We start from the raw sequence: 26,832 nt of genomic DNA, 5'->3' as shown, positions 1-26,832 counted from the left end.
ATGGCGGGGCGGGAGGCGTGAAATATACAAAGTCCAGATTTCGCGAGAATCCGACACCAGGATGATGACATTTTGCCTCGTTCTGGGAACCGAGTCTGACGGGAAAACCCAAGCCGGACTCGGTTCCCGACTCGGATCGGGGGTGTTCGATGGGGTTCGGATTTCCAAAATCCAATTCCGCACATCCTTAATTAAAAGTTACATTTAAGTTATTCTAGTATATCAACAGAATGGTGACTGGTCCCTGATCTGACTAACTATTACTATATGACAGTTGTCAAGTACTAAAGCTTTAATCTCAAACTTAACAGAATGGACCCTGATCTGAGTCTGGCTATTAAATAACTAAATCTGACAGTCAATACAGCAGCAAGTATTAAAGGCTAAGACTTTTAAAGTCAAATTTAAAAGAATGGAGTGGACCCTCCATTCCTGACCTAAGTGTCTGACTTTGACCATCTGGCAGACAGACCCCTTGGCCCCGTCACTGCGTCAGCAGTACAAAATACAGTATTAATAATCTATGTATTAAAGACTTTAAGAATAATTAAAGAGCAAAAAATACAAGAATGGACTGGACCATGACCTGAGTCTCTGACCATGACCATCTGGCAGACAGCCCGCTTGGACCACCATTGCATAACTGTGTTGACATGGTGATTGCATCCATTTGAAATACACACCCATAAAAGGCCTCCCTAGTGGAAAAGCAGGACAGTGGGCCTACTATAAGGGGGCTGACGCCACAGATGCCACTGAAAAAAACTGTGGCCTGCTATTTTGTGGCATTAGTACCAAGGGTTTCCTATGCCTGGGCTAGAGGAAAGCTGATGCCAGTCTTTGAAAGAAGTCATCTTCTGCACTAACAGACTGCAGTACGGTTGAATTAATTATCCAAATGGCCAAAGTTAATGATGATCCTGATAATTGGCTCTGGGGTGACCGATAATTGGATAGAGATGCAACCTTCAGCTGCAAAGGTAGCTGGTCCTATAGGGGTTTTAGCTAGTCACAGGTGATAGTGCCCTGTGGTAATATTAAACCAGTTAATGAGCACTGTTGCTAGAATAGTCAAGTCATTAATAATCTTATATGAGGTCTGTTAGGACTATAACCATCCATGCAAATATCCCCAGTCCTTATAGACATTCCTAAGTAATGGGTAGAAAACACTATTTGGATCTATATTAGGGACGTCTTCAGTTGAACCATAGAAATATAGCCTATATAACACAAATGATATCCCTTTGCAGATACCTATAGGTACAGAGGTTGACGGAATGAACATTCTGGGGCTGGTTCTCTTCGCACTTGTATTAGGAGTAGCCTTGAAAAAGCTGGGGCCAGAAGGGGAAGAACTGATCCGATTCTTCAATGCTTTTAATGAGGCCACAATGGTCCTTGTGTCCTGGATTATGTGGTAAGTCATTAGCTGCTAACACCATCCTTTCACAACTAGATATAAAAAACATACCTGTTAAAATATTTAATAATAATTTCAAATGGAAATGTATAGCAATACAGTGTATAGCTCACATGTGTCCTAATATATAATGCCATTCCGTGGCTACAGCCTTTACGTTCTGATTGCAGCCGCTTAGGGGTCTATGTACTAAACCTTTAAGAGAGATAAAGTGGACAGAGATAAAAGCTGAGTACACACTGGCCGATATATTGGGCATTCAATTGAGGGGCCACTGGTGACTGACATCACAACTGAGCGGGCACATGTAAAGATGAAACATATTGGCCCGACAATCGGTTAGTGTGTATGCACTTACTGATCAAATAGATTAGGTCCGTCAGCCCAGTGTGTACCCAGCAGAAGTACCAACCAACCAACCAACCAACTCCTGTCATTTTTTTAAACACAGACTGTGACTTGGCAGTTAAGAGGTGATTGGCTGGTACTTTATCTCCATTCACTTTATTTCTCTCCAAGGTTTAGTACATAGACCTCATAGTCTGGTGAATTGATAGGTTGCATTCTCATGACTGTGGTTCATGTCTATAAACAATCTACCTTTACCGAGTGCTGGTATAAGCCTTACTATCTATTAGTGCTTTTATTATGCATAAAAGTGATAATAGATGTGAAAGTGTGACAGTGTGCTGTTACAGGCTCAACTCACTATTACTGTGACATAATAAATAGGGATTTTATCTTCTACAGCGCTGTATTGTAAAATCTCCTTATACAAACTTTTGATGAACTGCAATAAAAAAAACCTGACATAATGCATAACCGTAAATATAGTATATACAGTTGAGAAAAAATAAAAAAACAATGTGGGGAGTTCTTTTACTCAAAGGCAAGCACCAGGATCCCAAATTTCACACTATTGTGGTTAGTGTAGACTCAATGGGGGTAATTCTGAGTTGATCGCAGCAGAAAATTTGTTAGCAGTTGGGCAAAACTATGGGGTAAATTTACTAAGATGGGAGTTCTATTTAAGATGGGATGTTGCCCATAGCAACCAATCAGATATTATCTTCTAGAAGGTGCTAGATAAATGAGAATTAGAATCTGATTGGTTGCTATGGGCAACATCTCACCTTAAATAGAATTCCCATCTTAGTAAATTTACCCCCATGTGTACTGCAGGTGGGGCAGATATAACATTTGCAGAGAGAGTTAGATTTGGGTTGGTTATTTTGTTTCTGTGCAGGGTAAATACTGGCTACTTTATTTTTACACTGCAATTTAGATTTCAGTTTGAACACACCACGCCCAAACCTAACTCTCTCTGCACATGTTATATCTGCCCCACCTGCAGTGCACATGGTTTTGCCCAACTGCTTACAAATTTTCTGCTGCGATCAACTCAGAATCAGGCCCAATATTCTTACTTCCATAAATGGAATATTGTAGCCTTACTGTTGTATATAGATAACTGTCCTCTCTTTATCTTAAGTTGGCCCAATATGGGGGTAATTCATATTTGATCGCTTCTGTGCGTTTTCACACAGCGGGCGATCAGGTCCAAACTGCGCATGCACCGCAATGTACAGGTGTGTCGGACAGCTGCATTGGGCAATGCTGGGGAGGGTGTCTGACGTCCGCTCTGGCCCCGATCAGCAGGATTCAATCACACTGGAGGAGTAAGTCCTGGACTGCGCAGAGACTGCACATGCTGATTTTTAGCAGCTCTGCTAACACACCGGAACGCACACTTGCACAGCGAAATACACTCCCACTGTAAGCGGCGACTATCTGACCACAGGACAGCAAAAAACGCAGCCCATCGATCAGATCTGAATTACCCCCCCCCCCCATTCTTAGTTGTGTTCTACTATAAAATGAACCATAAAAAATGAGTGCAGCGCTGCCTTAATGAAAAACTTTTAGTAATATTTTTAATGTAATAATACTTTTGTTCAGAACACATTCAGCCACCTTGTATTGTTATCCATCAGGTACGTCCCTATTGGAATTATGTTTCTTGTTGGGAGTAAGATCGTTGAGATGGGAAACCTCGTGCTCTTGGTGACCAGCCTCGGGAAGTACATCCTGGCATCTATTTTGGGTCACATTATCCATGGAGGGATAGTTCTTCCACTTATTTATTTTGCTTTCACGCGAAAAAATCCATTCACTTTCCTACTGGGGCTGATTACACCTTTTGCAACAGCGTTTGCAACATGTTCAAGGTAAGACACTGCACACTCTTCAGTACTGTGGTTATGGGTATGTTGAATAGCGCTTCCAGGTTACTACTGCTGTGTGCTCTTACTGGGCTCTTGCATATTGGGGGTAATTGGGGGTTCTAAAACCCACATCTGCTACTGAAAAAGAAGGTAAAACACTGATCTGTAAACTATTTCTAAAGTAATAACCTCCAGCAAACACAGATCTGTTTTATCAATGCACACAGTCATCGCTACTTAATACAGTATATTGGGGGTCATTCTGACCCGTTCGCACGCAGCGGATCTTCACTGCGGTGCGAACGGGTTGGAACTGCGCATGCGTGGTGCCTGCAATGCGAATGCGCGTCGTTGCCCAGCGACAGCCATCGCCAGGCATCGACCAGAAGAGAGAAGAAAGTGATCGCTAGAAGATTGACAGCGGGGAGGCATTCCGGAGCGGATACTCACCGTTTTCCGGGCGTGGAGATCCGAACGCAGGCGTGTCCAGGCGTGTGGAGGGCGGATGTCTGGTATCAATCCCGGGACCTTCGTCGCTGGATCCGTCGCACAGGGTAAGTAAGTCTGACCCTGGTCTTGTTTTGCAGGAAACTTTTTTAGCATAGCAGGGCTGCACAAGCGATCGCAGCCCTGCTATGCTAAAATACACTCCCCCATAGACGGTGTCAAGATGATCGCACAAGCAGCAAAAAGTTGCTACGTGTGATCAACTCGGAATGAGGGCCATTGTGTAACCAAATCTCTAACACATTATTGGAAATAAAAGACAATATTGTGTTCTCAAATAAGATCCACTGAACTTACAATTTCAGTTTTCTACAAAAACTTTACTTTTTAATTCACTTAAGTTATAAATTGGCTCCCACTGTAACATCCCCCCCCCCCCCCCCCACACACACACACACACTTCCCTGATAGTGGCAAGAGGCCCCAGTAACATTACCCTCTCTCCAGTGGTAATAGAACCCTGGTGACATAACTACCCCCACCCCCAGTGTCCATAGTCCCACTAGTCTACTAGCGCATTTTAAAAGTTGGGGTGTGGAAGTGATCAGTATGGTCACATGGTATGTGACCGTGTCAGTGAAAGCCCAGCTGGCTGCAGTGGTATCCCACGTGGCCACTCCAGTTAAGTGACTAATTACAGTTTGAGGAATTTAATAAAAATAAATAAATAATGAGGGCATGCTCCAATGGTTCCATGGGATAGATTTACTAAGGCACGGTTTAGTTAAAAATCCCGGTCATCGTTGGATTTGACCAATAGTTTTAAAACAACAGTAGAAATAAATACTAAACCAGGCTGATTTTACATTTATTCTTATTGCCGTTTTAAAACTATGAATGGCGGCTCTGGTAAGCCGTGCTTCAGTAAATCTACCCACAAGCATCTTCCCGTTAATTCCCTGAGTTCAATCCAAGACTTTAGTTTTGGGTACAGTTGTCTTATGACTGATTTTTTATGGTAACTTCCCTTTAACATTGTGAAGGCGATACATCTAATATATGATCACTGATGGCCTGATTCCGAGGTAGATGCTGTGCCGTTGTTTGCGTAGGTGGCCAATGGATTTTGTATTGCACATGCGTCAGAGTGGCACTGCGCGTATGTTGCAATGGTTACCGATAGTGGTCATAGTAAGAATTCGGCAGAGTGATTGACAGTCGGTGTGAGTTTATGGGAGGTCACGGGGGGGTGGGGTGGGGGGCTGTCTGGCTAAACGCAGACATGTCGTAAATGTTTTGTGCGTGTATTGCAGCCAGCGACTTCAGTTTCACTGGCCCCAGTGGATTAGCTGCAACGGACATTCATAAGGTTGATCAGAAGTTTGATGGTCTGACTGATGCGGGGCCTATGTATGCAAGCGGTGGATTAGCGGCGCAGCCGGTGGGTGTGTCTATATAAATTACTGCAGCTGCTGCATTTGCATCATTTAACAGTTCCGCTGCATACAAAGACATAGTCGCGGCGGGATTAGCGTCCGCCTCTGAATTAATCTCCTTATTGTATACACATTGTCAAAGTCAGAAAAATGTCTCAATGCACGTTGCCATATTTGCACCGCACACTGGTCCGTGCTGCGCATGCGTACGCTCTCCCGTGGAAGCGCATACCCGCAATAGCGTGCACTCGCACGCGCAGTATGCGCATTTACGGTAGAGTTTATGTGATCGTAGCGTGCGACTCATTAGTTACAAATGTTCACAATTAATGTAGTTTATAGATCATGATCCCTTTGATAGTTTCTGTAAGTTTGGTTAAAGTATAATGTCCCAGAGCTGAGGAATCCCTCTTTGCATCGTACGAAGGGTTTAACAGGAATCATACAGCAGTGTTTGGTACCCATCGGAAGAGTATTTGATTAGCAATATTCCGGTGTTGGTTTGGAGCGTATTAATCGCTCGTGCGAATAGTTATGGACATAAGAAGTTTATGTCCATTTCTATGATTTGCACATACTCAGGTATGCGGCGGGAAACCCAGTTTCCCACCCACCTGAGCTGTTAGAAATCGTCACAGCCCACCTGTATGAATCACCCTATGACCTTTTGTTATGATGCAGGGCCGAATTCCTTCGGCCAATGGACAATGGGATTGTAGGACCAGGAGATTGCATTGTGTGTGGAGCATAAATAGGCAGGCCGACCACATCCAGCTCTCACTCTCTCATCAACGGTTATCTGCTGATAATCGGGAGCTGGATATCGAGGCGCTGGCGATCATACCCTTTGTGCGTAAGTTCTCTCCATAATCATTGTCTTTCTGCGAGCCAATCTCTCTCTCTCTCTCTCTCTATCTCCCTCTCTCCTCTTTTTTTCTCTTAAATACCTTATAGTATTATAGTATTGTATCGTATTGCATTTAGGTCAGTGTAGTATTGTCTTTTTGTATTTATTGTTTAGTTCTGTGGTTAGGAAGTCTCTGTTATATTGTAGTGTATCATATGTACTGTTATCCCCTTTTACAAGTATATTAGACATAATACAGTTAATAGGCCTTGGAAACCTAAACCAGTATCTGTGTATTTCCTATAGTGATAAGTGTTCATTTGAGCGTCGGTGACGCTCATGCAGCTTTGTAGATAGTCAGGTTCCACAAGGTTGCACTTACACCCTGTACTCACATTAAGGTATTCAGTGTATTTCATCGGTATAAGGTTTAACATAAAGGTATAGTGTTGTGAGCGTCTGCATCGCTGGTGACCTCCTCGTGGTCTCTAGCGTACGCTACGTTACAGCGAATCTTTCCCCTAGACATAACCAATAACGTGTCCTGTGATCACTGGACCGTGAGCGAACGTGACGCTTGAGCGTCTCGCCTACGGCTGAGCGATCGTTACGCAAATAGCGTATCATTACGGTATTTCTTAAATAAACAGCGTACAGTGTTCTTAGCTTCATAAGGGTTGTTTATACGACAAGGAATTTAGCATTGTCAATTGCGGGCTCGTCCGGTCCTTTTCACATCTGCACTAGGTAGATCAGCAGACGTTATCCCCCAGCAAAAGGGTGGGAGGTTGTCTCGCAGTTGCTGACGGGATAAGCGTCTGCTTCGCTTAGGTAAAGAGTGCTGAAGGAATCCGGTAACCGGAAGTAAGAACAAAACGCTTGTGTCTTTTAAAACTGTTTATTTTTCTTTTGTCTTGCGTACGCATACATTTATCTGCATTTCTGTTTCATTTTCGTATATCACTATTCCTGTTTGCCAATTTTTTATAGTTGATAGAAAGTGCTAAAAAAAGAGATTTGCTGTTATTTTAGAGGTAATAGTTAAAGTATAGAACAAACACACGGTTTGTCTGAGATACAAGGCAGGCAGTGTGGATTGCGGTAGATGATCAGGGATCACCTACATTGATAAATAAATATATTGTGTTACGGTGGATCCTTTGCATTGCGTACACGTGTCGCTAACAAAGACTAGCGTACGCAATCCAAAAGGCAGACGCACGCAGCGTTCACTACGCAACGTAGCGTCTGGTTACGCCCACGTAGCCCAAGTCACGAAAAGTTGAATTAGCGCAAAGCGATAATTAGCGCAAAGCGATAATTAGCGCAAAAGCGATAAGTAACGCACAGCGGTAAATAACGCAAATCTATTTTTTTTGGAAAATCTGAAATTTAGTTTAACAGATCCTGCTCCTAATTGGTAACACTTTTGGCCTGAAGACAATTTCTGCGCAGAAATAGATATAGAAACAAAGTGTACATGTGTTGAGTGAGTGTGTTTTGTATACAAAAGTTTATATAACTTTAAGGTGGAACCAAAAGGAAAGTCGGGTACTCGTCAAGGAACATACGTGTAAGTGACATATACGGTGGCCAGGGAGGCATCCCTGGTTAAATAATATTTGAGCATTAGAGTATAGCGGACCATAAGGTAACAAGACCAGGAGGTCATAAGGAACAAGACCAGGAGGTCGTAAGGTAAAAGGTCCGCTATAAAAGTCCAGTGGCACAACGCCTGGGGTGTTGGTGCAGAACCCATATAGGCCATAAGCTCTTGCTGAAGGAATCGCGGCCGGAAACATCGATTCCATTGGTCTTTCAGTACATGACAAATAGTGCTCGTGTACTGAACGATTGGACCACACGTAATTGTGTGCAGTAGTTAGTAATCTGACCTAAATACCATTAGAGTAAAGTGGTCACAAACGCTATTTGTACATTCTGACGTGATTTGTGTAATTTTTTATTTTTGGAAGGGAAGTTCGCTGGTCACTCAGGAACTATCTAACAACCCCAACTTTACTGGAAAGAGTAAGTGTCCTGCGGGTAACCCTCATATGTTCCAGTAAACTGAAGGTTCCATAGGGGCCCTGTATCGAGTACGCTGGCATCATAACGGTGTTTACAGGTCGTATTGGTCGAGGTGGGCGAGTGAGTGGGGTACTCGGTAAACCGCCACCGCCGGCCTACTGTGGAGTAATTTGGTTGTCTGAAAAGGCTTGCTGAAAACCTTGATACAGAAAATCCAAGGAGGATTAAGCAACACCTACAGACTATGGGGGCCAGTTGCTCAGGTAGGGGGCGATCAACCCTGGTTCAGGTTGATTCTGTGAACCGACCAGTTGGGTCGGCACGATATGTAATGTGTGAAAAATATGGAATTCACACCGAATCTTTATGTGATGAATGGGAGAGAATGACTGTACAAGACAGGGACAAGTTCCCAAGAATAGGTAGCTTCAGTCCAGAGGTGTTACAAAATTTAAGGAGGAGGATATGTCTCGTAAAATCAGCAAAGAGACGAATTCAGCATCATGATTATTTACAGTTATGGCACCAGGAAGGTGAGATACAGAGAGGTTTGGCTCTGGCGGCGGGATCTGGGGCAGTCAGGAAGTTGATTGCCACAGCTCCTCCCCCACCATACATTGCAGGAGAGAAGTTGATTGCGGAGAGAAACGCACTGGGTTGTAAAACACAAACTCTTAGTAACACTGTAAATGTTAATGATGTTAACCAAATAACTCATGCAAGTATTAACCCGTGCAAGATGTACCCTGTTTTGAACCTTCCTCAGGAGTGTGATCAAGAAGACGATTCAGCAACAATTTCAGCTCTCTCTCTTGCAGCCACCATAGCAGAGACCACAGTAGGCACAGCGACACCCACGAGATTAGTGAAAGCCCCTAGCGGAGGGATAGGTGAGGTCGTGTCAACGGGTAAGTACGGCACCATGCACTACACTGAAACAATTGTACCACAACAAGCTGTAGAATCTACACAGGAAGAGGCTGTTAGAATTGCTCCTGTAAGGGTAATAGCAGTTCCCAATGGAAAAACAGATGTGTCTGGAGCCACTCCCATAAGGAACATTGCCATGTACACTCCATTTTCCAGAATGGAATTAAGAACAATAGTGTCCGAATTTCCTGACCCCAGGAAGGATTTAGTTGCTAGCCAAAAATACATCAGGGATTTAGGTAACACGGTAGAACCCAACAACAAGGATTGGCAGATACTGCTAAGAGCTTGTTTACCTTCCAATGTTGATGCAACTCAGTTTTTAGCTGATTGTGCATTGGATAAAGATGTACCGCTTACAGACGTGTACAACAAGGATAATGTAAAAAGGATAAATTTACAGCTAAAAGAGTATTTCCCAGCCGTTGTTAAATGGAATAAAATATTTTCCATTAAGCAAAAGGAGTCCGAAACGGCAATAGAATATTTTCACCGGGCACTATTAGAAATGGCAAAGTACACTGGTATAGAAGACATTAAGACCAACCCAAACCATCGAGAAGTAGCAGTATCTGTACTGATGGATGGTTTGAAAGAAACATTAAAAGCTAGGGTACAGACCACGCAGCCATGTTGGCGAGGTCTGTCAGTGTCCACCTTGAGAGAGGCTGCTATTGATCACGACAGAAATATCACTAGGCACAGGGAGTCGCAAAGTGATAAGTTGATGTCCGTAAGTATACAGGCGCTGACCACAAGGCAGCCTGCGTATGTACCACCGAATCCTGTGGGTAAGGCAAGTGTAATAACATGTTTTTCTTGTAACAGACCGGGACACTATGCACGAGACTGTAGAGTAAGAAATGTACAAAGATCTTTTCAACCCCCTAGACAACAACACCACACACGACATTGGGAGCAGGGTCCACAGAGGCGGAGTTTTGAGCCACATACAGGGGAAACAAAAAGATATCCCCCACACAGAGATTGGCATGCCTCTGGTAGTTCCCAGCTAACTCCCTCACAAGTAGTTGCTGCCAGCGGGATTCAGGGAGGTCAGCATACCCAATAGGGGTGTGGCCATACCTGTAATCTGCAACCAGTTAAATTGATTGCCAGTCTTGGAAGCGAACCAGAGATTGCAATCAATGTAGCCGGTAAAACTTTAAACTTTCTTGTAGACACAGGGGCGGCCAAGTCAGTGATCAATTCGACAGTGGGCATGAGAACCACTGGTAGGACAGTTCCAGCCATAGGAGTAACAGGAGTAGTCCAGCACTACCCTGTTAGCAAACCAGCCGAGATTACAATAGGGCCTTTGCATACCAAGCATTCCTTTTTGCTGGCTGCATCGGCACCGACCAATCTCCTGGGAAGAGACTTACTATGTAAAATGGGTTGCGTCATTTATTGTACTCCTGAAGGTGTATTCTTGGACATCCCTGAGAATCACGCTCAGGAAGTACGAGACATGTTAGACTCCCCATCAAAATTAATGTCACATTCCATTATGACAAATAGGAATCCATCCCAAGTAGAAGAGATGACATCTCAGATACCAGAGTCGCTTTGGACAAAAGATGGACAGGACACTGGATTAATGGCAAATGTAGCTCCAGTAGTTGTACAAGTAAAAGATGGTAGGATAGCTCCAAAAATCCCACAGTATCCTCTGAAGCCAGAGGTGGAGTTAGGAGTTTTCCCGGTAATAGAGCGCTTGCTACAACAGGGCATTCTAGTAAGAACGTCCAGCACAGCAAATAGTCCCATCTTCCCTGTTAAAAAGAGTGGGGGGAGGGGTTACAGGCTAGTGCAGGATCTAAGGGGGATTAACAAAATAGTTGAGAGTCAGTTCCCCGTAGTGCCTAATCCAGCTGTCATCCTAATGCAAATTCCTCCCACTGCCAAATTTTTCACTGTTATTGACCTCTGCTCCGCTTTCTTTTCGGTACCTCTGCACCCTGACAGCCAATATTTGTTTGCATTCACATACAGAGGAGTCCAATATACGTGGACTCGGTTACCCCAAGGTTTCATAGATAGTCCAAGTATATTTTCTCAGGCTTTGCATGATTGTTTACAGTCTTTCCAACCGGAAAGTGGATCAGTGTTGATACAGTACGTGGATGATCTACTGCTGTGTTCTGATTCATTGGAGGCATCCCTGAAGGATACGAAACAGCTCCTGTTTCATCTTTCAGACACAGGTCACAAGGTCTCCAAAGACAAGTTGCAATTATGCCAAGCTAAGGTAAAATACTTGGGACACTGTCTAACACAAGGACTGAGACACCTGACCGCTGATAGAATCCAAGCCATTAGAGACATGACACTGCCACAAACCCAGCAACAGATCAGGACGTTTTTAGGAATGTGTGGGTATTGCCGTAATTGGATCCCAGGGTTTTCCATATTAGCACTACCTTTGCAGGAAATGGTCTCCTCAAACAAACCTGATCGGATTTCGCATACAGACGAATCCGAAACAGCATTTGAGAGACTCAAACAGTGCCTAACGCAGGCACCAGCATTAGGTATGCCAGACTATGGGAAACCCTTTGAGCTATACGGAACAGAAAGTGCTGGGTGCGCAGCAGGGGTACTAACACAAAAACACGGTGATGCCAGCAGGCCAATTGCATACTACAGCGCGCAGCTAGACACGGTAGCGCGATCCCTCCCCACATGCTTGCGTAGCGTTGCAGCGATAGCATTGCTAGTGACGAAAAGCGAAGATGTCGTGCTAGGCCACAACCTCACAATCCATACACCACATGCGGTATCGGCCTTATTGAATTCTGCCCAAACCAGACATGTCTCATCAGCAAGGTTTACGAGATGGGAATTGGCATTAATGGCCCCAGTAAACATCACCATAAGGAGATGCAGCGCATTAAACCCTGCAACATTTCTCCCAGGTGTGCCTGGACAGGCACAAAGGGTGGGAGGTGAGAGTGATGGGGAAGGAGGATTTAATGCAAAGGAAGATACACATGATTGTATGGAATATTTGACCCAAAATTTTTCCGCAAGGCCTGACATCAGTGACAATCCACTAGAAGATGCAGAACTCACGTTCTACACGGACGGTAGTTGTCACAGACAGTCAGACTCGGGAGACTTGTGTACTGGATACGCAGTCGTAGATGACCAAGACACCATAGAAGCGGAACCGCTAGGCCCACCTCACTCAGCCCAGGTTGCTGAACTGGTCGCCCTAACCAGAGCATGTGAATTGGCTAAGGGTAAGTCTGCCAATATCTACACCGATTCTAGATACGCGTTCGGGGTAGTCCATGATTTCGGAGCGCTATGGCGTCTCAGAAATTTCATGACGGCAGCTGGTACACCGATAGCGCATGCAGCTCACATAAAAAGGCTTCTAACAGCGATACAGGAACCCGACAGAGTGGCTGTTATCAAATGTAAAGCACATACATATAGTCAAGACCCAGTATCCCTTGGTAACAGCCGAGCAGACGAAGCTGCAAAGCTTGCAGCTGCTACCCCCATACGGACAGACACCACACAACTGATGGTATTTAATACCATCAACACACAAAAGTTGTGTGAAATGCAGAATTTGTGTTCCACTCAGGAGAAGGCAGTCTGGAAGGCAAAGGGATATGGCCAGGAGTCCTCAGGGCTCTGGACGGATGGACATGGTAAACCAGTGGCCCCCAGGGCATACCTTCCGTGTCTGGCTGAAGCAGCTCACGGGCTGACTCATCTAGGCAAGGAGGGGATGTGCAAATTGGTAAGAGCATACTGGTGCGCCCCAGGATTCTCCTCTCATGCTAGTAAAAGAGCAATGTCATGCCTTACCTGTCTGAGAAAGAATATTGGAAAGGCAATACCTACAGAACCCTCCCATATCCCACCTGCCGGCGGCCCTTTCCAAGTAATACAAATTGACTTCATTCAATTACCCCCATGTAGAAATTTGAAATATGTACTTGTTTGCATAGATGTTTTCTCGAATTGGGTCGAGGCTTTTCCAGCAGCTACAAATACCGCTATGTTTACAGCTAAGAAAATTGTGCAGGAATTTGTATGTAGATATGGTATCCCTAGAATCATTGAAAGTGATAGGGGTACCCATTTTACAGGTGATGTCTTTCAAGGAATGTGTAAGTTGATGGGAATTGATAGTAAGCTGCACACTCCGTACCGTCCACAGGCGAGTGCGAAGGTCGAAAGAGTGAACAGCACTATTAAAAATAAATTGAGTAAAGTAATGGCAGAGACAGGATTGACGTGGCCAGAAGCTTTACCCATTGTTTTGTATAGTATCAGAACCACTCCCAGGTCCCCTCTTAATCTGTCTCCTTTTGAAATTCTGTTTGGTCGACAACCGCATGTCATAATTAACCCTCAGGATGATTTGAAATGTAACAATGAAGTAACTGTAAAGTACTTAATTAATATGAGTAAGCAGTTGAGGAATCAAAATGATAATCTGAAGTTGGTGATTCCTGATTTACCAGATAGTAATTGTCATGACATTGAACCTGGGGATTATGTAATGATACGAAATTTTCTACGCTCAGGTTGTCTTATTGATAGATGGGAAGGACCATACCAGGTCTTATTGACTAGCACCACAGCATTGAAGGTTGCTGAGAGAGAGACTTGGGTCCATTCATCCCACTGCAAGAAGGTTGCTGATCCAGAGAAGTCCCGTGATAAGGAACAGACGGTAGAGGTTGTATCACTAGAGTGTCTGTTCCAGGAGGACTGAGGCGGCACCTGAGCCTTGAAGACCGAAAGCAGCTGTCGACTCCCCTCTCCCTTTTATTGTTTTCTCCACTTCCCATCCCCTCTCCTTTAAAATTTCTTTTTCCCCCTTCTCATTCTTCTCTATTTCCTCCTCAAAGATGGACTTGCCCCAAGAGACTGTGATCCGGATTTTGATGTTAACCATGATGTTGACCAGAGCAGTCTGTTCCGGCGAGAGTACCATAGAGGTCGAAAGAGGTTCTGGAATGGGTTCCGATTATGATGATGGAGGCGTAGTTTTCCAAGATCAACCAAGCCAACAAGCAAAGGCGAGTATCAGAAAACGATCCGATAGAAGAAATTGTGATGGATTGTTAGCTGAGGAAAATTGTATCTGTAGGCTCTGTGATAATCTGGTTGAAGATGGATGCATAAAGAAATGCCAATCTAGTTTTAATATCCATATGGACCGGCATCCATTGAGTGACTATCACTCCTTAGTGGGTAACGTGTTAAACCAAACAGATTGTTGGGTATGCTCTCAAGTACCTCAGGGTCACAGTAAATCAGGGCTAGTACCATTTCCTTTAACGTTAGGGGAGGTACTTGAGCTAAGTGGTGGGAGACCGGTGGACCGGAGGTTTAACATCTCCAGCCCTCCTAGTTTGAAGCTCCACCAATACCATGTGGATAGGTCCCTCATATGTTTTAACATCTCCAATCCCAGAAAACCGGGAAATTGGGAAGTGTCATGGAGCAACCTTACCATGACCTTTTCACACAGAGCAGATAGAATGCCTACAGATACAGAGCTCGTACGCCACATAGCCAGTAGAGGAAAATCTTTCCGGTATCGATATACCTTAGGAAATAGGATTACTAAAGTTGGAGAGGTATCACCAGGATACTGTGCACATATCGTACAAACCGATACGTGCATTAGGCAGATGGAAGAATTAGGGTCAGGAGATTTCACCTGGAAGGTTTGTAACATGGTCATGTCCTTCTCCGTCCCCTATGTTCTCCCCGATGATGCATATTTCATATGTGGGAGAAAGGCGTACAAGTGGCTTGCCCCAAACTCTGAAGGATTGTGTTATATTGGAAAAGTATTGCCTGAAGTAATGACTGTTACACATGACAAAATGAAGGACATACACCGTGGTGCCCAAACTCCTTATACTCACACTCACTACGAGCACCTTGTTAAAAGACAACTGTCAGAAAGGTTAGAGCATCCGGCCTCTGATCTTATCCATGAATCCACCGGGATTCAGGTTCTGGTAGCGTTAGATTTCACTCGCACCGCTCGAGGTGTGATGAATTATAGATACATTTCCGCACTCGCCAATTTGTTAGATAATATCACTGAAATGTATGATGACACGTTTAGATACACTGGAAGAGAACTTCAAGCTTACAAAACAGAACTAGTTCAGCATAGGATGGTTCTTAATTATCTTACAGCAGTAACAGGCGGATATTGTGTTACATTGGCAACACAGTACGGCATAAAGTGTTGCACGTATATCACAAATAGCACCGAGGATCCGATAGAGGTCATAGACCAAAAGATGGACGATATTCTGCAATTAAAGTGGGAATTTCGTCGAAAACACAATCTCACCCTTGCTGCTGTAGGTAATGAGCTGACTGGTTGGGTGTCATGGTTGAACCCGCGAAATTGGTTCTCCGGTTTAGGAGACTGGGCTCAAGGAGTCATAATGGATGTTGGAAAGTTTCTCCTATGTATTTTGGGTGTCGTTATATCGTTTGGATTGATATTTAGATGCGGGCAGGCTTTAATAAGGTGCAAACAAAGTACAAAAGTGATGAGCTTGAGGAGTGAGGAAACTGTAATTAACCTGGATTTGATTTATGACCCAATGCTAGAAACCATGACGTAATGATGTAATGAGTATACGGTCCGTCTTTCACCCATTTCTATGTTTTCCTCCGAGGTACAAAGACCCACGTAGACGAAGGATTTGATGAGCCAAGGGGCCGACAACGGAAAGATGGAAAGAAGAAGAGCAGACGACCTGATAAACAAGATTTTGATGGACAATGCCATGGGTACCCCAGTTTCCCTAGGAACTTTAAAATCACGCTAGCCCAACATTTTTTGTAAATCCATGGACGTTGTATGCTTTACTCACGATTTATGAGCAAAAGCACAAAGAAGAAGACTCCAATCAACCGACACCAATCAAGACCCCAATCGACGAACGTACATTAACCTGACATAGAATATCATTGCATTTTTCGTAAGTGTTCTTTATCTTCATCTCTGCAACCCTCAGGTAATAACACACATAGTCGATAGGGAATACAGGCACAGATAGCAGCAACCACATACCCCCCCCAATTCATGTATCATCAACAAAAATGTGCATCCCCATTGTGTTACAACCACAGCCGAAATGAGCTCGGTAGAGTTTGACAGCCCATCCACAGACCTGTACCACAGGATAAGAAGGAATTCAAATGTATACTTCGCAATACCTCGAAGCTTGATTTACCACACGTACGGCACGATGATACATGACCCTCCAAACATGGACTCATACACACATGCTTCTACTTTCTCACTAGGTCATACCCTCTTCACACCTACTCCATTCTTCTTCCTTTCCCCACCATGGAAATCAATTAACCCCTGACTTACATTTTTCTCCTTAAATATTTTGTGGCAGTTATTATTGACTGCCAAAGGGTGGACTGTCAAAGTCAGAAAAATGTCTCAATGCACGTTGCCATATTTGCACCGCACACTGGTCCGTGCTGCGCATGCGTACGCTCTCCCGTGGAAGCGCATACCCGCAATAGCGTGCACTCGCACGCGCAGTATGCGCATTTACGGTAGAGTTTATGTGATCGTAGCGTGCGACTCATTAGTTACAAATGTTCACAATTAATGTAGTTTATAGATCATGATCCCTTTGATAGTTTCTGTAAGTTTGGTTAAAGTATAATGTCCCAGAGCTGAGGAATCCCTCTTTGCATCGTACGAAGGGTTTAACAGGAATCATACAGCAGTGTTTGGTACCCATCGGAAGAGTATTTGATTAGCAATATTCCGGTGTTGGTTTGGAGCGTATTAATCGCTCGTGCGAATAGTTATGGACATAAGAAGTTTATGTCCATTTCTATGATTTGCACATACTCAGGTATGCGGCGGGAAACCCAGTTTCCCACCCACCTGAGCTGTTAGAAATCGTCACAGCCCACCTGTATGAATCACCCTATGACCTTTTGTTATGATGCAGGGCCGAATTCCTTCGGCCAATGGACAATGGGATTGTAGGACCAGGAGATTGCATTGTGTGTGGAGCATAAATAGGCAGGCCGACCACATCCAGCTCTCACTCTCTCATCAACGGTTATCTGCTGATAATCGGGAGCTGGATATCGAGGCGCTGGCGATCATACCCTTTGTGCGTAAGTTCTCTCCATAATCATTGTCTTTCTGCGAGCCAATCTCTCTCTCTCTCTCTCTCTATCTCCCTCTCTCCTCTTTTTTTCTCTTAAATACCTTATAGTATTATAGTATTGTATCGTATTGCATTTAGGTCAGTGTAGTATTGTCTTTTTGTATTTATTGTTTAGTTCTGTGGTTAGGAAGTCTCTGTTATATTGTAGTGTATCATATGTACTGTTATCCCCTTTTACAAGTATATTAGACATAATACAGTTAATAGGCCTTGGAAACCTAAACCAGTATCTGTGTATTTCCTATAGTGATAAGTGTTCATTTGAGCGTCGGTGACGCTCATGCAGCTTTGTAGATAGTCAGGTTCCACAAGGTTGCACTTACACCCTGTACTCACATTAAGGTATTCAGTGTATTTCATCGGTATAAGGTTTAACATAAAGGTATAGTGTTGTGAGCGTCTGCATCGCTGGTGACCTCCTCGTGGTCTCTAGCGTACGCTACGTTACAGCGAATCTTTCCCCTAGACATAACCAATAACGTGTCCTGTGATCACTGGGCCGTGAGCGAACGTGACGCTTGAGCGTCTCGCCTACGGCTGAGCGATCGTTACGCAAATAGCGTATCATTACGGTATTTCTTAAATAAACAGCGTACAGTGTTCTTAGCTTCATAAGGGTTGTTTATACGACAAGGAATTTAGCATTGTCAACATTATATTATTACTTAGTAATATATATTTGGAAGATTTCTTTAGAAGTTTTATTTCTGCCGTATTTTCTAAGAACATATAATAATTCTGCTTATTTTCCATATAGCTCTGCTACTCTGCCGACCATGATCAAGTGCATTGAAGAAAACAATGGTGTGGACAAAAGGATTAGCAGGTTCATACTTCCCATCGGGGCCACAGTGAATATGGACGGTGCAGCCATTTTCCAGTGCATGGCCGCAGTGTTCATCGCCCAGATGAATAACTACGATCTAAACGCCGGACAGATCTTCACTATTCTGTAAGATAACAAATCAGTCATTGTCTTTGTCAACTTCAGCATGAGTGTAACAGTTATTGCAGCTTATGCATTTATTAGGAACCATTGCTATCAATGAGGCACACAGGGGCTTATCTATAAAGGGTGCTGGGTGTGCACTGAACAAGGGTCCCTGGTTTTAGGGGAGAGGGCCCTGCATTGCATATCCTGAACACACAAGAAAGCTCATAGGTTTGATGCAGCAGGTCCCGGGGCTCCTCCCTATGTAAAGTGCTGGTGGTACCGTCTTTCAGCTGAAACCTTTGGAAAGATGGAACTTTGCAGCGATAGCAAAGACTCTGGCATGTGCTAATTCCAGAGCATGACTGGGTACACTGCGCAGCCAGCAGACGGTAAAGGGGAGGGGACTCTGCACATGGGCAGATAGGACAGACGCTGCTGGAGGCACAGTGATGTTTAGTGGATGTGTCAGGTGCAAAGTGAAGTAACATAATACATACACAGGAGGTACAACGTCTCTGAGTGGAGCAGGCCCTGAGCTCACTAGCTGCCTCTCCCCTCTTCCCTTAAGTCACCTAAAATACTCTGAATGACATCTGTTCATGGTAGTGTGGCACTTGGTTGTGATATCACTCACAAACCCATTACTAGCAAGTAGGTGCAGTACCTGCAGACCCTCCGATATGGCCCCATCTGCCAGGTACAGAATGCTCTACTGGGGAAAAAAAGATGAATAGCGCTAGTGGTGGGTTAGCAATAAATACTGATTAGATATTAATATATTATGATGATAGTAAAAACAAGTATACAGATGTAGCCATGCTCATCTATCCTCTGTGTGGTGTTTAGTGCGAAAAACTAGTCACATTACGTTTGCCTGCGCCTTGTCGCAGCATGGTGTATTCAGTCACAGTGTAATGGGGACCGCCACAATCCCGACATATTCTCCCTCCGTGGGTGTCCACGACACCCATAGAGGGAGAATATAATAGTGTGCCGAGCGTAGCGAGCCCGCAAGGGGCTGCGTTCCGCTCGCCACCCCTGTCGGGATTGTGCGGTCAGGATTCCGGCGTCGGTATTTCGACCGCCGGGATTACGTACTGATCCCGTGTAATGATTTGAGTCTCCGTCGGGTGCAATACTGGTGTTGATCCACCAGGTGTCGCTTTTGAAAACCACCATTGCACATGTGTGAAGTCTCCATTGTAGAGTCAAACAATGTTTGTAGTTTAAGAACTACTTTTTTAGATGATCTCTACATTAATTAGAAGTATGAACACAGAAAAAGATTGTTTCGGCGTCTCCGATGCATACAAAGAAAAGAACAGATCAGAGTTCTACACAGCTCTCTAAAAGAAAAAAAAATAATTACAATCAGTGATAGAGTTGGGAGACACAGCACTATAAAAAAAATTACAATGAGCAACATCACTATGTCACTGCAGGTGTCTCCATAGCTCTCTTGGCATAGTGGTATCAACAATGGTTACCATGCCCTTGGGCTAGGGTTCGATTCCCGCAAAGGACACACCTGTATTGTATATCTGTGTAAAAATTAGCATTCACAGTTTTTTTTTCTAATTTTCCCAAAACAAGTTACGTCATACTTTGTATGTAGACTCAGACATGCACACAGATATAGGGTCAAAATTAGAAAAAAAACTGTAGGGGCTACTTTTTACACAAATATACAATACAAGTGTGACTTTTCAAATTACGAGAGTCTTATTTTTATGAGACTGAGTTTACTGTACTTCCTCTTGTGCCTCCCCATTGCTTTAATAGGCAGCCTCCCCCACCTCCAATCCCACCCCTGTGAGAGTTGTGATTTCACGGATTGGGTATACTGCTTAGTAAATGACAGCATGAGCCATTCATTTACATACAGTAGTGTACTGGCCGTGTTGTGTTTGTCAAATGTGGCAAGCCTATATTCTGTGTGCGAGTCCGGCTGTATCTGCATTCGAAATGCTTAGTTACAGTGATTTCCAGGAAAACACTGTAACATAGAATTTCGTTAGTAGATACATCCGCAGTCTCACACTGAATATAGGCATGCCGCATATCATTTTAATCAGCAGAAGCTGCTTGTGCATCCTATTTGCATAGCAATCTGTATAAGATGTACCGTATTTACGGCAAGAAAAGATGCCCGACGTTCTCTCGATCTCTAGGTGCATGCACAATGCTAACATGCTCTACAAATGAACATGCATTCTAGGTTCCCTTCCCCCAATCATAGCCAGCAGGAGCCATTAATTTACATACAGTAGTCTACCGGCTGTGTTGTGTTTGTCATTTACTAAGCAGTACACCCTGCCCGTGAAATCACAAGTCTGACAGGGGGTGGGATTAGTGGTGTGGGAGGCTGCCTAGTAAAGCAATGGGGAGGCCCAGGAAGAAGTATGCATAAAGATAACTCAGTCGCATAAAGATAACACTCTCATAATTTGAAAAGCCAAACTGTTTAGACCCCTGAACTGAGCTTTTCTTTGTGTGCGTTGGAGACGCTGAGCAAATCTTTTTCTGTGTTCAAATTTCTACTTAATGTAGGGATCATTTTATACAGCGCACCAGGGAACTTTCAGTTGTAAGGCATATTGTCACTGGGTGCCTGCTGTTCCGGTAATTTCATACTCTGCCATGCAATATTAATGTATTAAAACAGAACTAATATATTTAATGTGCACTGACCCGCTTGTCAAGGCTTGTTACATTGTTAAGTATTCTGTAGTGCTATATCCATCCGTTGCTATTCAGCGCTGTACTGTAGTTTTCATTAGTGGAACAATCGCCACCCAGTGGTGAAACTGTGTATTGCTTGCTGTGGATCTTCTAGTGCAGGGGTAGGCAACCTGTGGCTCTCCAGCTGCTGTGGAACTAAACATCCCAGCAGGCTGTAACACGGGTTTGCTGTTAGGATGTTCTAAAACTGTTCCAGGCCATGCTGGGATGTGTAGTTCCACAGTAGCTGGAGAGCCATTGCCTACCCCTGCTCTAGTGCCTTATCACACCTTACTTTGCCTACCTGCGCTATTTGTGTGGCATGACTAAGACGCCTCTATAGTGCAGCAGCAACGATGACAGTGACTACATATGTAAATATGGATTAGTTAAAAGTATTTATATATTTAATGCCACACAAACAATAATAAAATGATAAGTGTAATATATATTTGGTCTCCACCAAGCTGGTAATCATTGATGGTTATTCTTCCAGATTAGTTCTCAATTGTGCACATAGGGCCTAATTCTGAGTTGATCGCAGCATCAAATTTGTTAGCAGTTGGGCAAAACCATGTGCACTGCAGGGAGGACAGATATAACATGTGCAGAGAGAGTTAAATTTGGGTGGGGTCTGTTCAAACTGAAATCTAAATTGCAGTGTAAAAATAAAGCAACCAGTTTTTACCCTGCACAGAAACAATATAACCCACCCAAATCTAACTCTCTCTGCAAATGTTATATCTGCCCCTCCTGCAATGTACATGGGGGGTAATTCCAAGTTGATCGCAGCAGGATTTTTTATAGCAACTGGGCAAAACCATGTGCACTGCAGGGGAGGCAGATATAACATGTGCAGAGAGAGTTAGATTTGGGTGTGGTGTGTCCAATCTGCAATCTAATTTGCAGTGTAAAAATAAAGCAGCCAGTATTTACCCTGCGCAGAAATAAAATAACCCACCCAAATCTAACTCTTTCTGCACATGTTATATCTGCCTCCCCTGCAGTGCACATGGTTTTGCCCAGTTGCTATCAAAAATCCTGCTGCGATCAACTTGGAATTACCCCCATGGTTTTGCCCAACTGCTAACAAAATTGCTGCTGCAATCAACTCAGAATTAGGCCCATGGAGACTATTAACTGTTTGGAACGTAATTAGTTCTTTATTGACTTTGTATGTTTTGGTCCAGATCCTCTGAGATGTCTTTTATATATAATCAATAGTATCAATTTTATACTCTTTTTCTACATTATACTTACTATTTTGTTATTGCTTGTGTAGCATAAAATATATAAATACTTTTACCCAAGCTGCATTTACACTTGTTTGTACTAGTTTTCTGCATCTAAAGGGCACATCAGCAGCTAAAATTCATTGCCAACTTGTTGAGGTGTACAGTGATAACCTCATGTCATGGAAACAGATTTGGGTTTGGTGCACTGCCAGTGTTGGGCATGCTTGGCCGGCTGAATCGCTGCTCATCTTGAATGTCTGTCCTGCCATTATCAGATGCAGTGCATCAAACCCAAACCAGATTTTGTGACATGACGTTATCAGGGCCGGCAAGAGAAATATTGGGGCCCAGGTACAGAAGTATCTCTGGGGCCCGGCATCCCCTCGACCCAACCCCTTATGAAGCAGAGGGTGGCTATAAAGTATATATATAAAAAATGTAGTTTATTTCTCTTACGTCCTAGAGGATGCTGGGGACTCCAAAAGGACCATGGGGTATAGACGGGATCCGCAGGAGCTTGGGCACACTGAAAAGACTTAAAACTGGGTGTGAACTGGCTCCTCCCTCTATGCCCCTCCTCCAGACCTCAGTTAGACTTTGTGCCCAGGACTGACTGGACACTCACTAGGGGAGCTCTCCTGAGTTTCTCTGGAAAAGACTTTTGTTAGTTTTTTATTTTCAGGTAGACCTGCTGGCTACAGGCTCCCTGCAGCGTGGGAGTGAGGGGGGAGAAGTAGACCTACTTCTTCTTAGTTAAAGGCTCTGCTTCTCGGCTACTGGACACCATTAGCTCCAGAGGGTTCGATCACTTGGTGCGCCTAGCTGCTTGTTCCCGGAGCCACGCCGTCACCCCCCTCACAGAAGCCAGAAGAAAGAAGTCGGGTGGGCATGAGAAGATCAGAAGACTTCAGGACGGCAGAAGACTTCGGTAACCAGGTACAGCGCAGCAGTAACGCTGCGCTCCATGCTCCCACACACGATCACTGACGGCACTCACAGGGTGCAGGGCGCTGGGGGGGGCGCCCTGGGCAGCCGGTTACTGGGGTCCGCGAAGCCGGCAAAAGCTTTTCTCATACGTCCTAGAGGATGCTGGGGACTCCAAACGGACCATGGGGTATAGACGGATCCGCAGGAGCTTGGGCACACTATAAAGACTTAAACTGGGTGTGAACTGGCTCCTCCCTCTATGCCCCTTTTTCAGACCTCAGTTAGACTTTGTGCCCAGGAGTGATGGGTTACACACTAGGGGAGCTCTACTGAGTTTCTCTGGAAAAGACTTTATGTTAGGTTTTTTATTTTCAGGGAGACCTGCTGGCTACAGGCTCCATGCATCGTGGGAGTGAGGGGAGAGAAGCAGACCTACTTCTGTGAGTTTCAAGGCTCTGCTTCTCGGCTACTGGACACCATTAGCTCCAGAGGGTTCGATCACTTGGTGCGCCTAGCTGCTTGTTCCCGGAGCCCGCCGTCACCCCCCTCACAGAAACCAGAAGACAGAAGCCAGGTGAGTATGTGAAGATCTGAAGACTTCAGTGACGGCAGAAGACTTCAGTAACAGAGGTAACATGCGGCGATCGTGCTACCCTCCATGCTCCCACACACCAACGCACTCTCAGGGTGCAGGGCGCTGGGGGCGGGGGAGCGCCCTGGGCAGCAAGTTACTGGTTTTCTTATTGTAGTCTGGCATTAAAAAGCATTTCGGTGCCTGAGCACCGTCTTTCATTCCCCCGCCAGCGTGGTTTAGCGCTATGCGCCTTTTATCCCCCGCCGCCGCTTACACGGGTGCGGGGCGCGGGGGGGAGCGCCCGGGGCAGCGAGTTAGTTTTTTGCTCTTTCTTAAAACTGACAGGCTTGTGCTGCCGGGGCTCCGTATACAGACCCCCGCCGGTGCGTTATAGCGCACTGCGCGCCATTCTCCTCCGCCGGCTTCCATGGGTGCTGGGCGCCTGGGGGGGTGGCGCCCTGGGCAGCATAGAATATATGTGTTTTGGGGGTCCCGGGCGCCGCATGTGATAACCCGCCATTAGAGCTGCGGGCCGTGGCGCACCGGGGCTCCCGCTCGCTATCGGTTGCCTGGGTGCAGGGCGCACGGGGGGGGGGGGGCGCCCTGAGCAGCATTGCTTTCTGTAAATGTATAGTGTTTTACACTATATATGGTGCTCGACCTGGCTTTTTAGTATATAGGGGAGCTATAGCACGCCGAGGGGGGCGGGGCATAGCCTCACACATAGAGTCAGCGCCATTTTCCCTGCTGTCCCCGCCAAGAAGTTTGTCAGACACAAACAAGGGGGGGGGGGGGCATAGTGTTTGAGTGTTATGTTGCACTTATATACCACTAACTGAGTTGAGAATGTCCATGAATTCATTCTTGTGTGTAATGTCTGTGTGCCCCCTCTCAGATATACCCATTTTGGTACACTTGTGTCGGCAGGCGTGAGTGTTCTGTTAAAAAAATCCTATGGGGTTCCCTGTCGGCATCGCCGACGCACAGGAGTACTCGTTACAACATAATAAGGAAATATTTTATGGAATGGGTGACCCTGTCGACACCGTCGGTTGTCGCCAGGGTAAATGGACATGCGGTATCTGAATTATACCTGTGTATATACAGTTGAACGTTGTTTCCCGCGGACCGCCTGGGGTAGCAAGATGGTCATTTTGCCGGGTTACTAATCCCTGCTGTCAAAAAAGGGGATAACTGTCGGCTTCGCCGGCGCATGGCAGTACTTGATTCGGGAAATTAAGTATTAGCAAATTGGTGTTTGTGTGATTAATACAGTAAACACGATAGGGGAGATACAGTTGTTTGGGGATGCCCTGTCGGCATCAACGGTATTTCCTGGGTAAAAAAATGGTCAGGCTGTTATTGCCTTGAACCTGTATATATATATATATATATATTTATATATTTTTATGGGTATATGTGGGGGGAGTTTTATCAGAATTGTATTTGTATACTTCCCTAGGACCCCTCGGGGTTCCGTGATTATTTTTTGGCCGCTTACTATTCCTTGCTGTCGACATTTACTAAGTTTCTGTCGACCTTAACGTTCCTAGTAGATCCACATCGGGGCTATGTCAGTGCATGGTCATACACATTCACAACACATTACTGTCACTAGGGACCTGACAGGTCGGGACAATCCACTTGCGTATAGGTTATATCTATATGTGTATATGTGTAGATATAGGTTTATATATGCATGGTTAGGATATATGTGTTTTATTGTGTATTACATGATGTATATACATGAATGCTGAAATACAGGTTGAGTATCCCTTATCCAAAATGCTTGGGACCAGAGGTATTTTGGATATCGGATTTTTCCGTGTTTTGGAATAATTGCATACCATAATGAGATATCATGGTGATGAGACCCAAGTCTAAGCACAGAATGCATTTATGTTACATATACACCTTATACACACAGCCTGAAGGTAATTTTAGCCAATATTTTTTGTGACTTTGTGCATTGAACAAAGTGTATCTACATTCACACAATTCATTTATGTTTCATATACACCTTATACACAGCCTGAAGGTCATTTAATACAATATTTTTAATAACTTTGTGTATTAAACAAAGTTTGTGTACATTGAGCCATCAAAAAACAAAGGTTTCACTATCTCACTCTCACTCAAAAAAGTACGTATTTCGGAATATTCCGTATTTCGGAATATTTGGATATGGGATACTCAACCTGTAATAGTATTCTTATCATGTATGGGTCGCCCTGTTGATTAAGCTCTAGATTGGCCGTGACGAGTTGATTCGATCCTCTCAAGGAGTCCGAATATTCTTCTCTTCACATCGCGGGGAGAACATTATGACAGTCAACTCCTGGCCGACGCAGAGCCCGGTCACAAGGGATCATACGCCGGCAGCTAAGTGAAATTTTATTTCTATACTTTGACTTTGTTGCGCTGTTTGCACTTGTGGGAGTGTTTTATTCGGGTAGGCATCCGATACAATTACCCTACCCAGTGTGGGTAGGCTTGTCTATGTTTGTTCTACCTTATAACATTGCAGCAGGCTGCCACGTGACAGAGGTGTGACCGGAAGAATGCGGAGTATCTCTCCGAGAGATGAGGGAGGAACGTATACAGCTGTTTGGTGCCCTATGGTCAGTCAATCTCGGCGGTTTCCTCTCGTAAGTCTAACTTCGTGAGGTAGCCTCCTTCACAATGGTTGGTGACACATTCCTTTGTGGGATGCAGTCGTTTTAACCGGTTCGATACCGTTCTTTTTTTCCTTTCTGTGCAGACAGTGGAAGGTGAAAAGGTAAGAGTTCTGCAGCCTTGTTGGGTTCGCAAAAGTGGATGTCGTTGTCTGTTTCCTCCACATCCACCACTGGTCGCTGAGTCTATCGGGCTGGTCCCCACTCCGATGGG

General features: G+C 44.6%; 1 protein-coding gene across 2 annotated transcripts in view; it reads left to right on the top strand.

The window, feature by feature from the left end:
* The window catches only part of SLC1A4 (solute carrier family 1 member 4), a 125,364-nt gene that overhangs the window by 71,200 nt on the left and 27,332 nt on the right, over positions 1 to 26,832 (top strand). The window contains exons 4-6 of one of the 2 annotated variants that reach the window (XM_063918427.1): positions 1,254 to 1,420; positions 3,418 to 3,651; positions 18,310 to 18,504. In XM_063918427.1, the coding sequence (XP_063774497.1) occupies positions 1,254 to 1,420; positions 3,418 to 3,651; positions 18,310 to 18,504 (596 nt within the window). The remainder of the gene's footprint in view (positions 1 to 1,253; positions 1,421 to 3,417; positions 3,652 to 18,309; positions 18,505 to 26,832) is intronic. The other variant, XM_063918428.1, reaches the window with a different exon arrangement.

Source organism: Pseudophryne corroboree, chromosome 4, assembly GCF_028390025.1.
Source record: "Pseudophryne corroboree isolate aPseCor3 chromosome 4, aPseCor3.hap2, whole genome shotgun sequence".
NCBI lineage: Eukaryota > Metazoa > Chordata > Amphibia > Anura > Myobatrachidae > Pseudophryne > Pseudophryne corroboree.
Note: the sequence above shows the minus strand (reverse complement) of the source record. Positions and strands in the feature narration are given on the sequence as shown.